The sequence below is a fragment of the Oncorhynchus kisutch genome, unplaced genomic scaffold, assembly GCF_002021735.2.
Source record: "Oncorhynchus kisutch isolate 150728-3 unplaced genomic scaffold, Okis_V2 scaffold913, whole genome shotgun sequence".
NCBI classification, from domain to species: Eukaryota; Metazoa; Chordata; class Actinopteri; order Salmoniformes; family Salmonidae; genus Oncorhynchus; species Oncorhynchus kisutch.
The window spans coordinates 89,958-109,367 of NW_022262858.1; the positions used below are offsets into that span (position 1 = coordinate 89,958).

General features: G+C 44.6%; 1 protein-coding gene across 5 annotated transcripts; it reads left to right on the forward strand.

Moving 5' to 3' along the window:
- The first annotated feature begins 21 nt into the window (after positions 1–21).
- Positions 22–17,947, forward strand: LOC109877189 (sodium-independent sulfate anion transporter). 5 transcript variants are annotated; one of them, XM_031817010.1, is made up of 18 exons: positions 22–221; positions 5,364–5,579; positions 5,807–6,020; positions 6,756–6,864; positions 8,927–9,119; positions 10,253–10,338; positions 10,409–10,473; positions 11,482–11,496; positions 11,934–12,076; positions 12,147–12,325; positions 12,694–12,766; positions 13,007–13,118; positions 13,460–13,515; positions 14,110–14,250; positions 14,359–14,486; positions 15,040–15,139; positions 15,278–15,411; positions 16,348–17,947. In XM_031817010.1, exons 3-18 carry the CDS (start codon positions 5,830–5,832, stop codon positions 16,444–16,446), a joined length of 1,824 nt encoding a protein of 607 aa, XP_031672870.1. In that variant the 5' UTR covers positions 22–221; positions 5,364–5,579; positions 5,807–5,829; the 3' UTR covers positions 16,447–17,947. The 5 variants fall into 5 exon arrangements, with proteins under 5 accessions (XP_031672870.1, XP_031672869.1, XP_031672872.1 ...); XM_031817009.1 differs by lacking the exon at positions 11,482–11,496 and having other exon boundaries at positions 10,409–10,488; XM_031817012.1 differs by lacking the exon at positions 11,482–11,496 and having other exon boundaries at positions 5,855–6,020; positions 10,409–10,488.
- The last annotated feature ends 1,463 nt before the right edge of the window (positions 17,948–19,410 follow it).

Sequence of the window (19,410 nt, forward strand, 5' to 3'; positions counted from 1 at the left end):
GGAGTGTTTAAGTTTTGCCGGAGAAGAGTGGACGCAACGGAAGTCGCGCTTTTTTTCTTTCTTGCTCAGCGCAAGTGACATTTAAGGGAAGTGGTTTTGAAGAAACTGCAGTGATTATGTTGCTGACCTCGCTTAGTTGCTGCGGTCAGTAAACGAAAGAATAGATGTATTGTGATTGAAGAACGCAGGCGTTTCATAAAGAATAGATCGCCTGGAAATAGGTTTGTCTATTTAAGTAATTCATTCTGTGTCCATTCCACTGGATCATTTTTATTGCCAGTCAGTATTTGCCTTCCCAGTATGTGCGTCCGTCCGTGTGTGTATCCGTCCGTCCGTGTGTGTATCCGTCGGTCCGTGTGTGTATCCGTCGGTCCGTGTGTGTGTCCGTCCGTGTGTGTCTGTACAGTGTATATTGTAATAAACCCAGGGTCGTTACGCATACATACATATGTATGTATGTATGTATTTGGGGCAGCAGGGTACCCTAGTGGTTAGAGCGTTGGACTAGTAACCGGAAGGTTGCGAGTTCAAACACCCGAGCTGACAAGGTACAAATCTGTCGTTCTGCCCCTGAACAGGCAGTTAACCCACTGTTCCTAGGCCGTCATTGAAAATAAGAATGTGTTCTTAACTGACTTGCCTAGTTAAATGAAGGTAAAAAAAAAAGTGTGGGTACGTGTGACGGGTGAATGTGTGTTACCTACCTGTGCTTGACCCAGCAGTAGAGGTAGGCTTTGTACTCCGTCAGACGAGTTGAAGTGTTGGACTTCCTGGTGCAGGCCGTACATCCCATTTTTTTTTGTGTGTGTGTGCCTGTGCCTGAGGCCTGAGCAGCTATGAAAATGACTGTGGACCCAATAACAAATTTAAAACTGTATGAGACCAGAATGCAACTTATAAAGTAAATCTTCAACGAAATTGTCATGTGATCGTGGCTAGCCAGTGTCAAATAAATTTGCCAGCCAGCACCATAGCAGTATATTCTAAATTGGATGTGGTGGGTTGGCATGGTGATACTATAGCCATATATTCTAAATGGGATGTGGTGGGTTGGCATGGTGATTGGATGTGGTGGGTTGGCATGGTGATACCATAGCTGTATATTCTAAATGGGATGGGTGTGTTGGCATGGTGATGCCATAGCCGTATATTCTAAATGGGATGTGGTGGGTTGGCATGGTGATTGGATGTGGTGGGTTGGCATGGTGATACCATAGCCATATATTCTAAATGGGATGTGGTGGGTTGGCATGGTGATACCATAGCCGTATATTCTAAATGGGATGTGGTGGGTTGGCATGGTGATTGGATGTGGTGGGTTGGCATGGTGATACCATAGCCATATATTCTAAATGGGATGTGGTGGGTTGGCATGGTGATACCATAGCTGTATATTCTAAATGGGATGGGGTGGGTTGGCATGGTGATACCATAGCCATATATTCTAAATGGGTTGGGTTGGCATGGTGATACCATAGCCATATATTCTAAATGGGATGGGTTGGCATGGTGATACCATAGCCATATATTCTAAATGGGATGTGGTGGGTTGGCATGGTGATACCACAGCCATATATTCTAAATGGGATGGGGTGGGTTGGCATGGTGATACCATAGCCATATATTCTAAATGGGATGGGGTGGGTTGGCATGGTGATACCATAGCCATCTATTCTAAATGGGATGGGGTGGGTTGGCATGGTGATACCATAGCCATATATTCTAAATGGGATGTGGTGGGTTGGCATGGTGATACCATAGCCATATATTCTAAATGGGATGTGGTGGGTTGGCATGGTGATACCATAGCCATATATTCTAGATGGGGTGGGTTGGCATGGTGACACCATAGCCATATATTCTAAATGGGATGGGGTGGGTTGGCATGGTGACACCATAGCTGTATATTCTAAATGGTATGGGGTGGGTTGGCATGGTGATACCATAGCCATATATTCTAAATGGGGTGGGTTGGCATGGTGATACCATAGCCATATAAAGTGCCTTGCGAAAGTATTCGGCCCCCTTGAACTTTGCGACCTTTTGCCACATTTCAGGCTTCAAACATAAAGATATAAAACTGTATTTTTTTGTGAAGAATCAACAACAAGTGGGACACAATCATGAAGTGGAACGACATTTATTGGATATTTCAAACTTTTTTAACAAATCAAAAACTGAATAATTGGGCGTGCAAAATTATTCAGCCCCTTTACTTTCAGTGCAGCAAACTCTCTCCAGAAGTTCAGTGAGGATCTCTGAATGATTCAATGTTGACCTAAATGACTAATGATGATAAATACAATCCACCTGTGTGTAATCAAGTCTCTGTATAAATGCACCTGCACTGTGATAGTCTGAGGTCCGTTAAAAGCGCAGAGAGCATCATGAAGAACAAGGAACACACCAGGCAGGTCCGAGATACTGTTGTGAAGAAGTTTAAAGCCGGATTTGGATACAAAAAGATTTCCCAAGCTTTAAACATCCCAAGGAGCACTGTGCAAGCGATAATATTGAAATGGAAGTAGTATCAGACCACTGCAAATCTACCAAGACCTGGCCGTCCCTCTAAACTTTCAGCTCATACAAGGAGAAGACTGATCAGAGATGCAGCCAAGAGGCCCATGATCACTCTGGATGAACTGCAGAGATCTACAGCTGAGGTGGGAGACTCTGTCCATAGGACAACAATCAGTCATATATTGCACAAATCTGGCCTTTATGGAAGAGTGGCAAGAAGAAAGCCATTTCTTAAAGATATCCATAAAAAGTGTTGTTTAAAGTTTGCCACAAGCCACCTGGGAGACACACCAAACATGTGGAAGAAGGTGCTCTGGTCAGATGAAACCAAAATTGAGCTTTTTGGCAACAATGCAAAACGTTATGTTTGGCGTAAAAGCAACACATGTCATCACCCTGAACACACCATCCCCACTGTCAAACATGGTGGTGGCAGCATCATGGTTTGGGCCTGCTTTTCTTCAGCAGGGACAGGGAAGATGGTTCAAATTGATGGGAAGATGGATGGAGCCAAATACAGGACAATTCTGGAAGAAAACCTGATGGAGTCTGCAAAAGACCTGAGACTGGGACGGAGATTTGTCTTCCAACAAGACAATGATCCAAAACATAAAGCAAAATCTACAATGGAATGGTTCAAAAATAAACATATCCAGGTGTTAGAAGTCAAAGTCCAGACCTGAATCCAATCGAGAATCTGTGGAAAGAACTGAAAACTGCTGTTCGCAAATGCTCTCCATCCAACCTCACTGAGCTCGAGCTGTTTTGCAAGGAGGAATGGGAAAAAATGTCAGTCTCTCGATGTGCAAAACTGATAGAGACATACCCCAAGCGACTTACAGCTGTAATCGCAGCAAAAGGTGGCGCTACAAAGTATTAACTTAAGGGGGCTGAATAATTTTGCACGCCCAATTTTTCAGTTTTTGATTTGTTAAAAAAGTTTGAAATATCCAATAAATGTCGTTCCACTTCATGATTGTGTCCCACTTGTTGTTGATTCTTCACAAAAAATACAGTTTTATATCTTTATGTTTGAAGACTGAAATGTGGCAAAAGGTCGCAAAGTTCAAAGGGGCAGAATACTTTTGCAAGGCACTGTATTTTGGGTGGATTGGCATGGTGCTACCATAGCCATAAATTCTAAATGGGATGGGTTGGCATGGTGATACCATAGCCATAAATTCTAAATGGGATGGGTTGGCATGGTGATACCATAGCCATATATTCTAAATGGGATGGGTTGGCATGGTGATGCCATAGCCATATATTCTGGATGGGATGGGGTGGGTTGGCATGGTGATACCATAGCCATATATTCTAAATGGGGTGGGTTGGCATGGTGATACCATAGCTGTATATTCTAAATGGGATGGGTTAGCATGGTGATACCATAGCCATATATTCTAAATGGGGTGGGTTGGCATGGGGATACCATAGCCATATATTCTAAATGGGGTGGGTTGGCATGGGGATACCATAGCCATATATTCTGGATGGGGTGGGTTGGCATGGTGATACCATAGGCATATATTTTGGGTGGGTTGGCATGGTGATACCATAGCTGTATATTCTAAATGGGTTGGCATGGTGATACCATAGCTGTATATTCTAAATGGGATGGGGTGGGTTGGCATGGTGATACCATAGCCATATATTCTAAATGGGTTGGCATGATGATACCATAGCCGTATATTCTAGATGGGATGTGGTGTGTTGGCATGGTAATACCATAGCAAATTCTAAATGGGATGGGGTGAGTTGGCATGGTGATGCCATATGTTCTAAATGGGATGATGTGGCATGGTGACACCATAGCCATATATTCTGGATGGGATGGGGTGGGTTGGCATGGTGATACCATAGCCATGTATTCTAAATGGGGTGGGTTGGCATGGTGATACCATAACCATGTATTCTAAATGGGGTGGGTTGGCATGGTGATACCATAACCATATATTCTAAATGGGGTGGGTTGGCATGGTGATACCATAACCATATATTCTAAATGGGATGGGTTGGCATGGTGATACCATAGCCATATATTCTAAATGGGATGTGGTGGGTTGGCTTGGTGATACCATAGCTGTATATTCTAAATGGGATGGGTGTGTTGGTATGGTGATGCCATAGCCATATATTCTAAATGGAATCAGGTGGGTTGGCATGGTGATGGCATAGATTTTAAATGGAGTGGGTTGGCATGGTGACACCATAGCCATAGATTTTTAATGGAGTGGGTTGGCATGGTGATAGTTAAATCAATCTGCGTATGTTCTTTTGCCTCGACTGAATTTAGAAACTATAGATTCAATAAATAAGTGAGCCAAAAATATTTTGCTCATGCTCTGTTGGCAGTACAGTAGAACTCAGAACTCGTGAAAGTAGACTGACTGATAAATGCACGTAGCTCACAGTCTAGTTCATCTTGGTTGGCACCCTGATATAAATCTCACACTTGTGGGTAGGATTTTAATAGTTAAAGGAAAACTCCACCCTAAAATGACCCTTTGGTACAGTTTGTTCCATGAGTCCATTGTTGACATAGTCCCAAAATGTTATGCTAGTCAGCAATCCAATTTTTAAGATAAGCAACTTTCAAAATAGAGACATCATCACCATATGATGCCGAATACGTCATACGGGGATGATTTCTGTATTTTGAAAGTAGCTTATCTTGAAAACTCAATTGCTGACAAGCAAAACCATGTTCCTTTAAGTCTGTCAGGAGACGACAGTCTACAGTATGTCCTCTATTTTACCATCTTTGTCTTTGTTCTTTATGGGCTTTTATTGCTGGTTTAATTGACCACTTTTCTCCTTTTCTTTCTGTTCTTTCATCACAGTGAGTGAACCAGTAATACCACACATGGAATGGAGACACACTGGGAGGATCTGGCCTTTCTGGATTCTAGAATGATGTGAGGTCTGCCGGTTCTGGGAACGTTGGTGACTCTCTGCTCTCTTGGTGTTTAGTCCTCTTTTACCTGCCTAGTTGGAGTGTGGAGACGTGGATGTCAGATTATAGTCGAGTTTGAACCTCACCCACCCTGAGGACTGAGGTAACCAAACACAACCTACCTGGCCTACTGCTGCCACCTACAGTACCTTCCTGGTTTTGCCTGTTTGTGTGTCTATGGAATGGACACATTGGATTGGTTTTTGTGTGTGTGTGTGTGTGTGTGTACTGTAGTCTCAAAATCTGCTTGTCAGCACTTTGTCTGTCTGCCTGTCTGCCTGTCTGCCTGTCTGCCTGTCTGTCTATGACTCTGCTCTCTGTCTACATTAGCATCTCTCCGCCTCCTCCATCTCATGTTCGGCCCTTCGCCAACTACAGACCCTCCTCTGTCCTGTTCCGTCCTGGTTCCAGGCAACATGATGGAGCCCCTGTTGGACCGGCCCGGGCCCCAGATTGGAAGGTCCTCTCTGGGGGAGAGAATGACCTCCTGCTGCTCCTACAGAACCCTCCAGGCCTGGCTCCCCATCCTCACCTGGTTACCCAAGTAGGTGTCCCACCCTCATCTCTTTCTCTGGTGATGAGAGACAAAGGCTGCCCAGCTAGCACATAATGTTCTGAGAACCATGTGTTTCTTAGGTGGAAACGTCAGTACTTCAGCATGACGTTTTCTACAGGTTTCTTCATGGTTCGATTTAAAGTCATGTTCTCAGAACATTAAGAAAACCTTCCATAAAAACCACGAGAAAACATTCCTAAAGTTCAAAGAACGTTCTTAGAATGTTATTTAAAAACATATACATTCCGTTCTCAGCGTCAACAAAACTCTCTCCTTTATCTTTCTACCTATGTTCAGTTGTTGGCCCCGTGCCCACTAATTGGCCAACCCTGATCTTAATGAGTGGTTGATTACTTTGATATGGGGTCTAAATGAGCTAAAAGGAACAGCTTTGAAAGGGTTAATAAAACATGGCCTGCTAGCTCCATCCTGGTGGCGCAGTGGACTAATTCCATGGATACAGAACAGAAGAGCATAGATTTGAATGTCACTGACGCCTTGCCACAATAAAAAAGAAATGTATTTGCATGATTTGATACTTAGGACACATGGAAATTCATATGCTTATCTGTGCTGGGAGTTCAGAACAGTGAACCCAAACTAAACTAGCTGGGTTATTAAGGCTTATTGAAGACATATGTCTTGGTCTCTGTCTCTCTCTCTCTCTCAATCTAAATCCTTGGGGAGCTAACACAAGTCTTTCTGTGTTTTCTCCACCTCCAGGTACAGGCTGAGCTGGCTCCAGATGGACCTGATAGCAGGTCTCACCGTGGGTCTAACCACCGTACCACAGGCCCTGGCTTATGCTGAGGTGGCCGGCCTACCTGTACAGGTGAGGGATCCAATGGATCACAGTTCATAGGCCTGAGTGTCTATAGACCATAGTATGTACAGGTGAGAGGGAGGAGCAAGGGGCAGGGGTTTGTCTGTACAGGTGAGAGGGAGGAGCCAGGGGTGGCGGTTTGTCTGTACAGGTGAGAGGGAGGAGCCAGGGGTGGGGGTTTGTCTGTATAGGTGAGAGGGAGGAGCAAGGGGCAGGGGTTTGTCTGTACAGGTAAGAGGGAGGAGCAAGGGGCAGGGGTTTGTCTGTACAGGTGAGAGGGAGGGGCTGGGGGCAGGGTATATCTGTACAGGTGAGAGGGAGGGGCTGGGGGCAGGGTTTATCTGTACAGGTGAGAGGGAGGGTCTGGGGGAGGGTTTGTCTGTACAGGTGAGAGGGGACAGGGGCAGGGTTTATCTGTACAGGTGAGAGGGAGGGGCTGGGGGCAGGGTATATCTGTACAGGCGAGAGGGAGGGGCTGGGGGCAGGGTTTATCTGTACAGGTGAGAGGGAGGGGACAGGGGCAGGGTATATCTGTACAGGTGAGAGGGAGGGGCTGGGGGCAGGGTATATCTGTACAGGTGAGAGGGAGGGGCTGGGGGCAGGGTATATCTGTACAGGTGAGAGGGAGGGGCTGGGGGCAGGGTTTATCTGTACAGGTGAGAGGGAGGGGACAGGGGCAGGGTATATCTGTACAGGTGAGAGGGAGGGGACAGGGGCAGGGTTTATCTGTACAGGTGAGAGGGAGGGGACAGGGGCAGGGTATATCTGTACAGGTGAGAGGGAGGGGCTGGGGGCAGGGTATATCTGTACAGGTGAGAGGGAGGGGACAGGGGCAGGGTTTATCTGTACAGGTGAGAGGGAGGGGACAGGGGCAGGGTATATCTGTACAGGTGAGAGGGAGGGGCTGGGGGCAGGGTATATCTGTACAGGTGAGAGGGAGGGGACAGGGGCAGGGTTTATCTGTACAGGTGAGAGGGAGGAGTCGGGGTTAAATAGTTAGGCCTACCTGTACTGGTGAGTGGTAGTAGAAGTACCTGCTATATCTCTGGGACAAGGCCTCTCACGCCAGAAGGATCACATGCTGTTTCTAGTGTTGTATTGATAAACTTTTGGCACCTATGTTGTTACATTATCCAACCCCTCACAGTAAAAACATAGTTGAGGGTAATGTTGAACATGTTATTGGATCATGTAGCTTTATAGACAGGTTGCATCCCAAATGGCACCCTATTCCCTATATAGTGCACTACTTTTGACCGGAGCCCTATGGGGGAATGACTAGTTTAGAGAATAGGGACACAGTTCATAGGCCTGAGTGTCTATAGACCATAGTCATCAAGTCCTCTCGTGTTTTAGTACACTACAGCTTTACCTCGGGGACTCTTTTACCTGCTACCTGACATAACACTCTTCTCCTACAATCCCCCTCTCTTCTCCTCTACTCTCTTTTTGTTTCCTACCCAGACCTCTCGCTCTCTCTCTCTCTCGCTCTCTCTCTCGCTCTCTCTCGCTCTTTCTCGCTCTTTCTCGCCCTGTCTGTCTTGTCTGTCTTGTCTGGCTCTCGCTCTCTCTCAATTAAATTCAAATGGCTTTATTGTCATGGGATTCATATGTTTACGTTGCCAAAGCAAGTGAAATGGATGAACAAACGTGAAATAAACATTAAAAACTAACAGTAAACATTACACTCACACATTTTCCAAAATAATAAAGACATTTCAAATGTAATGTTATGTCTATATACAGTGTTGTAGCGATGTGCAAATAGTTAGTTAAAGTACAAAATGGAAAATAAATACATATGGGTTGTATTTACAATGGTGTTTGTTCTTCACTGGTTGCCCTTTTCTCGTGGCAACAGGTCACACATCTTGCTGCTGTGATGGAACACTGTGGTATTTCACCCAGTAGATATGGGAGTTTATCAAAATTGGATTTGTTTTCTAATTCTTTGTGGATCTGTGTAATCTGAAGGAAATATATGTCTCTAATATGGTTATACATTTGGCAGGAGGTTAGGAAGTGCAGCTCTCTCTACTTCCTTTAAGTCAAATGATCCCCCTCTCTACAGTACGGCTTGTACTCAGCCTTCATGGGTGGGTTCATCTATACGTTTCTGGGAACCTCCAAGGATGTAACCCTGGGTCCTACTGCCATCATGTCCCTGCTGTGTGCCTCCTACGTGGGGGGAGACCCGGTCCGAGCCGTCCTCCTCAGCCTGATCTGTGGAACCATACAGACCGCCATGGCTCTACTACGTTTGGGTAGGGGAGAAATAATAGTTTGTTGTAGATTGTCTTCATAGTTCTGTTTCTATATCATCCTCATAGTTCTGGTTCTAGATCATCCTCATAGTTCTGGTTCTAGATCACCCTCATAGTTCTGGTTCTAGATCACCCTCGCAGTTCTGGTTCTAGTTCACCCTCGTAGTCATGGTTCTAGATCAACCTTGTAGTCATGGTTCTAGATCAACCTCGTAGTCCTGGTTCTAGATCAACCTCGTAGTCCTGGTTCTAGATTATCCTCGTAGTTCTGGATCATGGTGCTGGTTCTAGATCACCCTCATAGTTCTGGTTCTAGATCACCCTCAGTTCTGGTTCTAGATCACCCTCATAGTTATGGTTCTAGATCACCCTCATAGTTATGGTTCTAGATCACCCTCATAGTTATGGTTCTAGATCACCCTCGTAGTCCTGGTTCTAGATCACCCTCGTAGTCCTGGTTCTAGATCAACCTCATAGTCATGGTTCTAGATCAACCTCGTAGTCATGGTTCTAGATCAACCTCGTAGGCCTGGTTCTAGATCAACCTCGTAGTTCTGGTTCTAGATCATCCTCGTAGTTCTGGAACATGGTGCTGGTTCTAGATCACCCTCATAGTTCTGGTTCTAGATCACCCTCAGTTATGGTTCTAGATCACCCTCATAGTTATGGTTCTAGATCACCCTCATAGTTATGGTTCTAGATCACCCTCGTAGTCCTGGTTCTAGATGAACCTCGTAGTCCTGGTTCTAGATGAACCTTGTAGTCCTGGTTCTAGATCATCCTCGTAGTGCTGGTTCGGGATCATCATAGTGCTGGTTCTAGATCACCCTCATAGTTATGGTTCTAGATCACCCTCATAGTTATGGTTCTAGATCACCCTCATAGTTATGGTTCTAGATCACCCTCATAGTTATGGTTCTAGATCACCCTCGTAGTCCTGGTTCTAGATGAACCTCGTAGTCCTGGTTCTAGATGAACCTTGTAGTCCTGGTTCTAGATCATCCTCGTAGTGCTGGTTCGGGATCATCATAGTGCTGGTTCTAGATTACCCTCATAGTTATGGTTCTAGATCATCCTCATAGTTCTGGTTCTAGATCATCAAAGTTCTATTTCTAGATAATTTTTGGTTTCAGGGTTTCTTCTGGACTTCATCTCATTTCCGGTGATCAAAGGCTTCACCTGTGCTGCCGCGGTAACCATAGGCTTCGGTCAAGTCAAGGTGAGACACACACACACACACACCATCCCTGTATGAGGACAGTGTTAATTCAGTGTTGTTTTGTCTCCAGAATGTGCTGGGACTGAAGGACATACCTCATGAGTTCTTCCTGCAGGTCTACTACACCTTCTACAGGATACCTGAGACCAGGTAGAGTAGAGGACTGGTCTACACCTTCTACAGGATACATGAGACCAGGTAGAGTAGAGGACTGGTCTACACCTTCTACAGGATACATGAGACCAGGTAGAGTAGAGGACTGGTCTACACCCTCTACAGGAAACCTGAGACCAGGTAGAGTAGAGGACTGGTCTACACCTTCTACAGGATACCTGAGACCAGGTAGAGTAGAGGACTGGTCTACACCTTCTACAGGATACCTGAGACCAGGTAGAGTAGAGGACTGGTCTACACCTTCTACAGGATACCTGAGACCAGGTAGAGTAGAGGACTGGTCTACACCTTCTACAGGATACCTGCGACCAGGTAGAGTAGAGGACTGGTCTACACCTTCTATAGGATATCTGAGACCAGGTAGAGTAGAGGACTGGTCTACACCTTCTATAGGATACCTGTGACCAGGTAGAGTAGAGGACTGGTCTACACCTTCTACAGGATACCTGAGACCAGGTAGAGTAGAGGACTGGTCTACACCTTCTACAGGATACCTGAGACCAGGTAGAGTAGAGGACTGGTCTACACCTTCTATAGGATACCTGAGACCAGGTAGAGTAGAGGACTGGTCTACACCTTCTACAGGATACCTGAGACCAGGTAGAGTAGAGGACTGGTCTACACCTTCTACAGGATACCTGAGACCAGGTAGAGTAGAGGACTGGTCTACACCTTCTACAGGATACCTGAGACCAGGTAGAGTAGAGGACTGGTCTACACCTTCTATAGGATACCTGAGACCAGGTAGAGTAGAGGACCGGTCTACACCTTCTACAGGATACCTGAGACCAGGTAGAGTAGAGGACCGGTCTACACCTTCTATAGGATACCTGAGACCAGGTAGAGTAGAGGACCGGTCTACACCTTCTACAGGATACCTGAGACCAGGTAGAGTAGAGGACTGGTCTACACCTTCTACAGGATACCTGAGACCAGGTAGAGTAGAGGACTGGTCTACACCTTCTACAGGATACCTGAGACCAGGTAGAGTAGAGGACTGGTCTACACCTTCTATAGGATACCTGAGACCAGGTAGAGTAGAGGACTGGTCTACACCTTCTATAGGATATCTGAGACCAGGTAGAGTAGAGGACTGGTCTACACCTTCTATAGGATACCTGTGACCAGGTAGAGTAGAGGACTGGTCTACACCTTCTATAGGATATCTGAGACCAGGTAGAGTAGAGGACTGGTCTACACCTTCTATAGGATACCTGTGACCAGGTAGAGTAGAGGACTGGTCTACACCTTCTACATGATACCTGAGACCAAGTAGAGTAGGCCTACAGTAGGCTACACTTTTGTGTGTGTGTAATGTTGTTGTAACGTGTGTAATGTTGTAATGTGTTTTTGTAATATCGTTGTAATGTGTGTGTAGGATAGGAGACGTGGTTCTAGGTCTGCTGTGTGTGTGTGTGTAGGATAGGAGACGTGGTTCTAGGTCTGCTGTGTCTGTGTCTGCTGGTGACGTTGCAGTGGATGAAGAGTACCCTGGAACCCCCGTCAGAACAGGAGGCCCTCCTCACCAGGGCCGCTCACAGTCTGGTCTGGGGCATCGCTACCGGTCAGTACCGGTAGGGGGAGGAGGGTGTGTGTGTGAGAGAGTATATAATGTGTGTGTCTCCCCACCTCAGTGCGTAATGCGTTGGTCGTAGTGGCGGCATCCTTCCTGGCGTTCTCATGGAACGCGTTTGGCTCACCGGTCTTCACCATTACCGGGAAAACATCCCAGGGCCTGCCGCCATTCAGAGCCCCTCCCCTCTTCGAGACCACGCCCAACGGTACCAGCATCAGCTTCGGAGAGATCATAGAGGTGAGTGACAGACCAATAGGGATAGAGAGTTGGTGAGTGACAGGGGGACAGACCAATAGGGATACAGAGTTGACACTGGAGAGTGGGTGTCGTAATTGAGTTATCCCCGTTGGGGAGAGCAGGGGGAGAGTGAGCTGAACCAATGATATTACAGTATTGATTTGTTAGTGTTGAGTTGTCACAGTATTGTGTTTCCAATTAGGTTACAGTGAAAAGTAACAAGTAGCTATTACAGCAAAGGTCCCCAGTCGCTCTTGGTCAGTATGCTAAGCCAATCAGGGAACAGTAATTAGTCATTAGAACACCGTTGTCCAATCACATCTCGGATATGAGTGATTGAAAACCCTTTCTGACCAATCCCGTGGCAGGATTTTGGAGGAGGGCTGGCTGTCATCCCCTTCATGGGAGTACTGGAGAGCATTGCCATCGCTAAAGCCTTCGGTGAGAGCTGTGTGTGTGTGTGTGTGTGTGTGTGTGTGTGTGCGCGATGTTAATGGTGCGCTCTTTCTGTACCAACGTGTGTTGATAAATGTTTATTTCTTATTTATTTGACCAGAGAAGTCACATTGAGGATGGAATATCTAAAAAATCTTGCATAATTATTCTGTTTCTCGATCTTCTTTGCTTTTAAGTGAGTTTAAATGCACTTTGAATAAAGTTTGATTTGATTTGAATCCCCAGCCAGTCAGAATGACTATAGGATCAATGCCAACCAGGAACTGTTTGCTATTGGTCTAACCAACATTATGGGATCCTTCGTCTCAGCCTATCCAGTCACAGGAAGCTTCGGAAGGTGTGTGTGCATTAGTGTTGCCATGACACCAGTATGGTGATACTAGGAAGTAAGGAAACAAAGGAAACACAACATGAAGCAGACTGAAGCTTTTGAAACAGTCCTGGTGTTGGAAACAAACAGCCTGATGTTGTCACCCAGAATCACATTTGTTTATTTTGCAAGTTGTACCACACAATATGTTACAAAAGTAGGTTTTAAAGGAGTTTAGTCTGCTTAGTGTTTATTTTTTGCCATGGAAAATACTGACATGGTGACAACACTAATGTCCGTGTGTTTCCTGTGTAGTGTGTGTGTGTTTGTGTTATATACACGCTCATGTATAATCTGCCCATGTTCAGGACTGCAGTGAACTCCCAGACAGGGGTGTGTACACCAGCCGGAGGCATAGTCACTGGTAAGACAGAATTTACTACAAATATCACTCCCTTTTCTCTCTCTCTCCTATCCATCCATCTTTCTCTCTCTCTCTGTACTGTACTGCAATGTTGTTGTAGTATAGTTGTTTACTGTATAATACTGCAGTACACTTGTAATTATTGTATAGTGTTTGACGCCCCCTGGTGTTGAGGTGTGGTAGTTAGTATACTGTAATTAATGTGTGGTATCTGTCTGGTGTTGAGGTGCGGTAGTGTATTGTGTAGTAGTTAGTATACTGTAATTAATGTGTGGTATCTGTCTGGTGTTGAGGTGTGGTAGTGTATTGTGTAGTAGTTAGTATACTGTAATTAATGTGTGGTATCTGTCTGGTGTTGAGGTGTGGTAGTGTATTGTGTAGTAGTTAGTATACTGTAATTAATGTGTGGTATCTGTCTGGTGTTGAGGTGTAGTAGTTAGTATACTGTAATTAATGTGTGGTATCTGTCTGATGTTGAGGTGTAGTAGTTAGTATACTGTAATGTGTGGTATCTGTCTGATGTTGAGGTGTGGTAGTGTATTGTGTAGTAGTTAGTATACTGTAATTAATGTGTGGTATCTGTCTGGTGTTGAGGTGTGGTAGTGCTGTTGTCCCTGGCCTTCCTGATGCCAGCATTCTACTACATCCCTAAAGCCTCTCTGGCAGCAGTCATCATCTGTGCTGTGGCTCCCCTGGTCGACTACCGTGTCGTCATGCAGTTCTGGAGGATACGCAGTGAGTCGTTTGTGTTGAATCTGTGTGTTTGTCTCACAGTTTTTACATCTTTGTGTGTCAGTGTGTATTTCAAATCTGTGTGTGTGTGTTTTCAAATCTGTGTGTTAGAGCTTGATCTGGTGCCGTTCCTGATCACCTTCCTGTTGAGTTTCTGGGAGGTGCAGTACGGCATTGTGGGAGGTGTAGTTGTTTCTGGACTCATGCTGCTCTACAATGTAGCCAGGCCCAGCATAAAGGTAATTTGTATGTGTGCGTGCGTGCATTCATTTGTGTGTGTGTGCATAATACTATGGGCTGTGTGTGTGTGTGTGTGTGTGCACGTGCACGTGCGCATGTAACAGGTGTGTCTGTGTGTAACAGGTGTGTCTGTGTGTAACAGGTAACTGTGTGTAATGTGTGTGTGTGTGTTCTCTCTGTGTGTACAGGTGTGTGTGTACAAGTGTGTGTGTTCTCTGTGTATACAGGTGTGTGTGTTCTCTCTGTGTGTATACAGGTGTGTGTGTTCTCTCTGTGTGTATACAGGTGTGTGTGTTCTCTCTGTGTGTATACAGGTGTGTGTGTTCTCTCTGTGTGTATACAGGTGTGTGTGTGTTCTCTCTGTGTGTAACAGGTGTGTTCTCTCTGTGTGTAACAGGTGTGTGTGTGTTCTCTCTGTGTGTAACAGGTGTGTTCTCTCTGTGTGTAACAGGTGTGTGTGTGTGTGTTCTCTCTGTGTGTAACAGGTGTGTGTGTGTGTGTTCTCTCTGTGTGTAACAGGTGTGTGTGTGTGTGTTCTCTCTGTGTGTACAGGTGTGTGATCATGGTGTTTTGGTGATGGAGTTAGATAGTGGACTCAGTTTCCCCTCCACAGAGTACCTCAACACTGTCCTATACACTCAGGCACTGCAGGGTAAGAGAGAGTGTGTGTATTCTGGAATGCTGGAACATTGTTAATGTGGGAGGCAATCCGTCTGCCTAGGGAGACTAATCTTTCCTCCTCTTGTGTGTGCCCCCCCTCTCTCCTATCCCCCCTCCCTGTCTCCCTCAGCCTCTCCTCCTAGATCAGTGGTCCTGGACTGTCATCATGTCAATACTGTAGACTATACAGTTGTCAACGAGCTCAGGGACCTGCTACGACAGTTCAAACTACGAGGGGTCGCACTCATCTTCTCTGGCCTGCAGGTACTGACTGACTGGGTGTGTTCTGGCCTGCAGGTACGGACTGACTGGGTGTGTTCTGGCCTGCAGGTACGGACTGACTGGGTGTGTTCTGGCCTGCAGGTACGGACTGACTGGGTGTGTTCTGGCCTGCAGGTACGGACTGACTGGGTGTGTTCTGGCCTGCAGGTACGGACTGACTGGGTGTGTTCTGGCCTGCAGGTACTGACTGACTGGGTGTGTTCTGGCCTGCAGGTACGGACTGACTGGGTGTGTTCTGGCCTGCAGGTACTGAGTGACTGGGTGTGTTCTGGCCTGCAGGTACTGAGTGACTGGGTGTGTTCTGGCCTGCAGGTACTGACTGACTGGGTGTGTTCTGGCCTGCAGGTACGGACTGACTGGGTGTGTTCTGGCCTGCAGGTACGGACTGACTGGGTGTGTTCTGGCCTGCAGGTACTGACTGACTGGGTGTGTTCTGGCCTGCAGGTACTGAGTGACTGGGTGTGTTCTGGCCTGCAGGTACTGAGTGACTGGGTGTGTTCTGGCCTGCAGGTACTGACTGACTGGGTGTGTTCTGGCCTGCAGGTACTGACTGACTGGGTGTGTTCTGGCCTGCAGGTACTGACTGACTGGGTGTGTTCTGGCCTGCAGGTACTGAGTGACTGGGTGTATTCTGGCCTGCAGGTACTGACTGACTGGGTGTGTTCTGGCCTGCAGGTACTGACTGACTGGGTGTGTTCTGGCCTGCAGGTACTGAGTGACTGGGTGTGTTCTGGCCTGCAGGTACTGAGTGACTGGGTGTGTTCTGGCCTGCAGGTACTGACTGACTGGGTGTGTTCTGGCCTGCAGGTACTGACTGACTGGGTGTGTTCTGGCCTGCAGGTACATTAGTCGACCAACAATGATGAAGTATAATCAGATTGATTGCATCTGTCTCTTCCCTCTGTCTACCTCTCTCAGTATTCGGTCTTGGAGGTCCTGTTGGCAGCAGACCTGCCGGATCTTAGACACACCGCCAGTGTGGAGGCGGCACTAACCATCCTATTGGGTAGCACTTAGTGACTGACATTACAACCAACCAATCACAGACGAGAACAGTGATATATATATTTATATATATATTTTTTTTATACTGTCCTGAACCAATCCCTGCTGAGTGCACCAATTACACTCGACTCAACGGACCCTGACACTGAAATCAGAATGATTGGTATGGATCTGGACCAATCAGGGTACAGCGGGGGCCAAGAATGTCCCTCCCCCTCACCAATTGATTGGCTGTCAAGCAGTTGACAGGTTATCAATCCCCTTTTTTTTAACCAAGCATGAGAACTGATTTCTTATGCTTTTCCACTTTGAAGATGCTGCTGTGTGATCGGTTTCTTCTTGTAGCTTTTATAATGACTTTTATGTTGAAGTTATCTGTAGACACTGATCAAGTCTAGAGTAGGTTTGTGGTTTCTATCACTAATGGACATTTGAATGTCTCTGTGTGCAGTTTGAAGGTAGTTTCTGGCCCATTGCTAACTAGCGTTAGCATAATGACTGGAAGTTTACAGGAACAGCTAGCACACACACACACACACTACCTTTATCCTGGGTCTGTTTTAACACGTTTGCTCTGTGTTAACCCCTTCAGAGCAAACGTACACAGAGGAACTGGTGGACAGGAAATCACTTCTCAGGAAGTGATGCAAGGAAAGAAGCCCCACCCTCTCAGCACTTAACTTCCTATTTGTGTTCCAAATCAAAATTCCAAATCCTTTCCAAGCCCCTACCCGTGTGTCCCAATCCTGGTCCCGTGGACCCTAAAGGGGGACACATTTTTGTTTTTTTGCCCTCGCACTCACAAACCTGATTCAACCAAATGCTTGATGAGAAGTTGATTAGTTGAATTAAGCTAAAAGCAAAACATGTGCACCGCCTTGGGTCCCCGGACCAGGATTGGGAAGCCCTCACCGGAGTCAGTGTGTGTGGATAGGTGGAAGCAATATGGAGGAAATAGCACTTAGCCTGTCCAGAGATATAACTGTGTATCTAATACCTATGGAATGTTTTGATTTGATTTACATAGGTGTTAATAGGACGTGTCAAATATCCTTAGACTGGTGAGGTACTTACACTATTGCAAATGTGCTTTTAAATGTTCTTCTTATACACATGAATACATATAATATATTATTGTATACATTTGCTTGATCAATTAGACTTTGATAAATGACAATTATTGATGCCTTTTCAAATTGATCAATTGTGCTTTATTGGTTGGCTCTATTGGATGAGAAGTTGACTGTCTCCTACTCTCTCTGTGTGTGTGTGTGTGTGTGTGAGTATTTACCTGTACGATCATGACCATAAGAAGAATATCACATTCCAAATGGTTTGTGCCGTGTATGTTCTGCACTTAATACAATTATTTTTTTAACACTTTGAAACTATTTAATTCTTACTTAGAAATGTATCTGATAAGACTGACAAGTTGTTTACAGCTCCAAACGTAGTTTTATGCAGTGAATTAACCAGTGGTGTAAAGTGCTTAAGTAAAGATACTTTAAACAACTGAAGTCGTTTTGGGTTATCTGTACTTTACTATTTATATATTTGACTACTTTTTACTCCACTACATTCCTAAAGAAAATAATGTCCTTTTTACTCCACTACATTCCTAAAGAAAATAATGTCCTTTTTACTCCACTACATTCCTAAAGAAAATAATGTCCTTTTTACTCCACTACATTCCTAAAGAAAATAATGTCCTTTTTACTCCACTACATTCCTAAAGAAAATAATGTCCTTTTTACTCCACTACATTCCTAAAGAAAATAATGTCCTTTTTACTCCACTACATTCCTAAAGAAAATAATGTCCTTTTTACTCCACTACATTCCTAAAGAAAATAATGTCCTTTTTACTCCACTACATTCCTAAAGAAAATAATGTCCTTTTTACTCCACTACATTCCTAAAGAAAATAATGTCCTTTTTACTCCACTACATTCCTAAAGAAAATAATGTCCTTTTTACTCCACTACATTCCTAAAGAAAATAATGTCCTTTTTACTCCACTACATTCCTAAAGAAAATAATGTCCTTTTTACTCCACTACATTCCTAAAGAAAATAATGTCCTTTTTACTCCACTACATTCCTAAAGAAAATAATGTCCTTTTTACTCCACTACATTCCTAAAGAAAATAATGTCCTTTTTACTCCACTACATTCCTAAAGAAAATAATGTCCTTTTTACTCCACTACATTCCTAAAGAAAATAATGTCCTTTTTACTCCACTACATTCCTAAAGAAAATAATGTCCTTTTTACTCCACTACATTCCTAAAGAAAATAATGTCCTTTTACTCCACTACATTCCTAAAGAAAATAATGTCCTTTTTACTCCACTACATTCCTAAAGAAAATAATGTCCTTTTTACTCCACTACATTCCTAAAGAAAATAATGTCCTTTTTACTCCACTACATTCCTAAAGAAAATAATGTCCTTTTTACTCCACTACATTCCTAAAGAAAATAATGACCTTTTTACTCCACTACAATCCTAAAGAAAATAATGTCCTTTTTACTCCACTACATTCCTAAAGAAAATAATGTCCTTTTTACTCCACTACATTCCTAAAGAAAATAATGTCCTTTTTACTCCACTACATTCCTAAAGAAAATAATGTCCTTTTTACTCCACTACATTCCTAAAGAAAATAATGTCCTTTTTACTCCACTACATTCCTAAAGAAAATAATGTCCTTTTTACTCCACTACATTCCTAAAGAAAATAATGTCCTTTTTACTCCACTACATTCCTAAAGAAAATAATGTCCTTTTTACTCCACTACATTCCTAAAGAAAATAATGTCCTTTTTACTCCACTACATTCCTAAAGAAAATAATGTCCTTTTTACTCCACTACATTCCTAAAGAAAATAATGTCCTTTTTACTCCACTACATTCCTAAAGAAAATAATGTCCTTTTTACTCCACTACATTCCTAAAGAAAATAATGTCCTTTTTACTC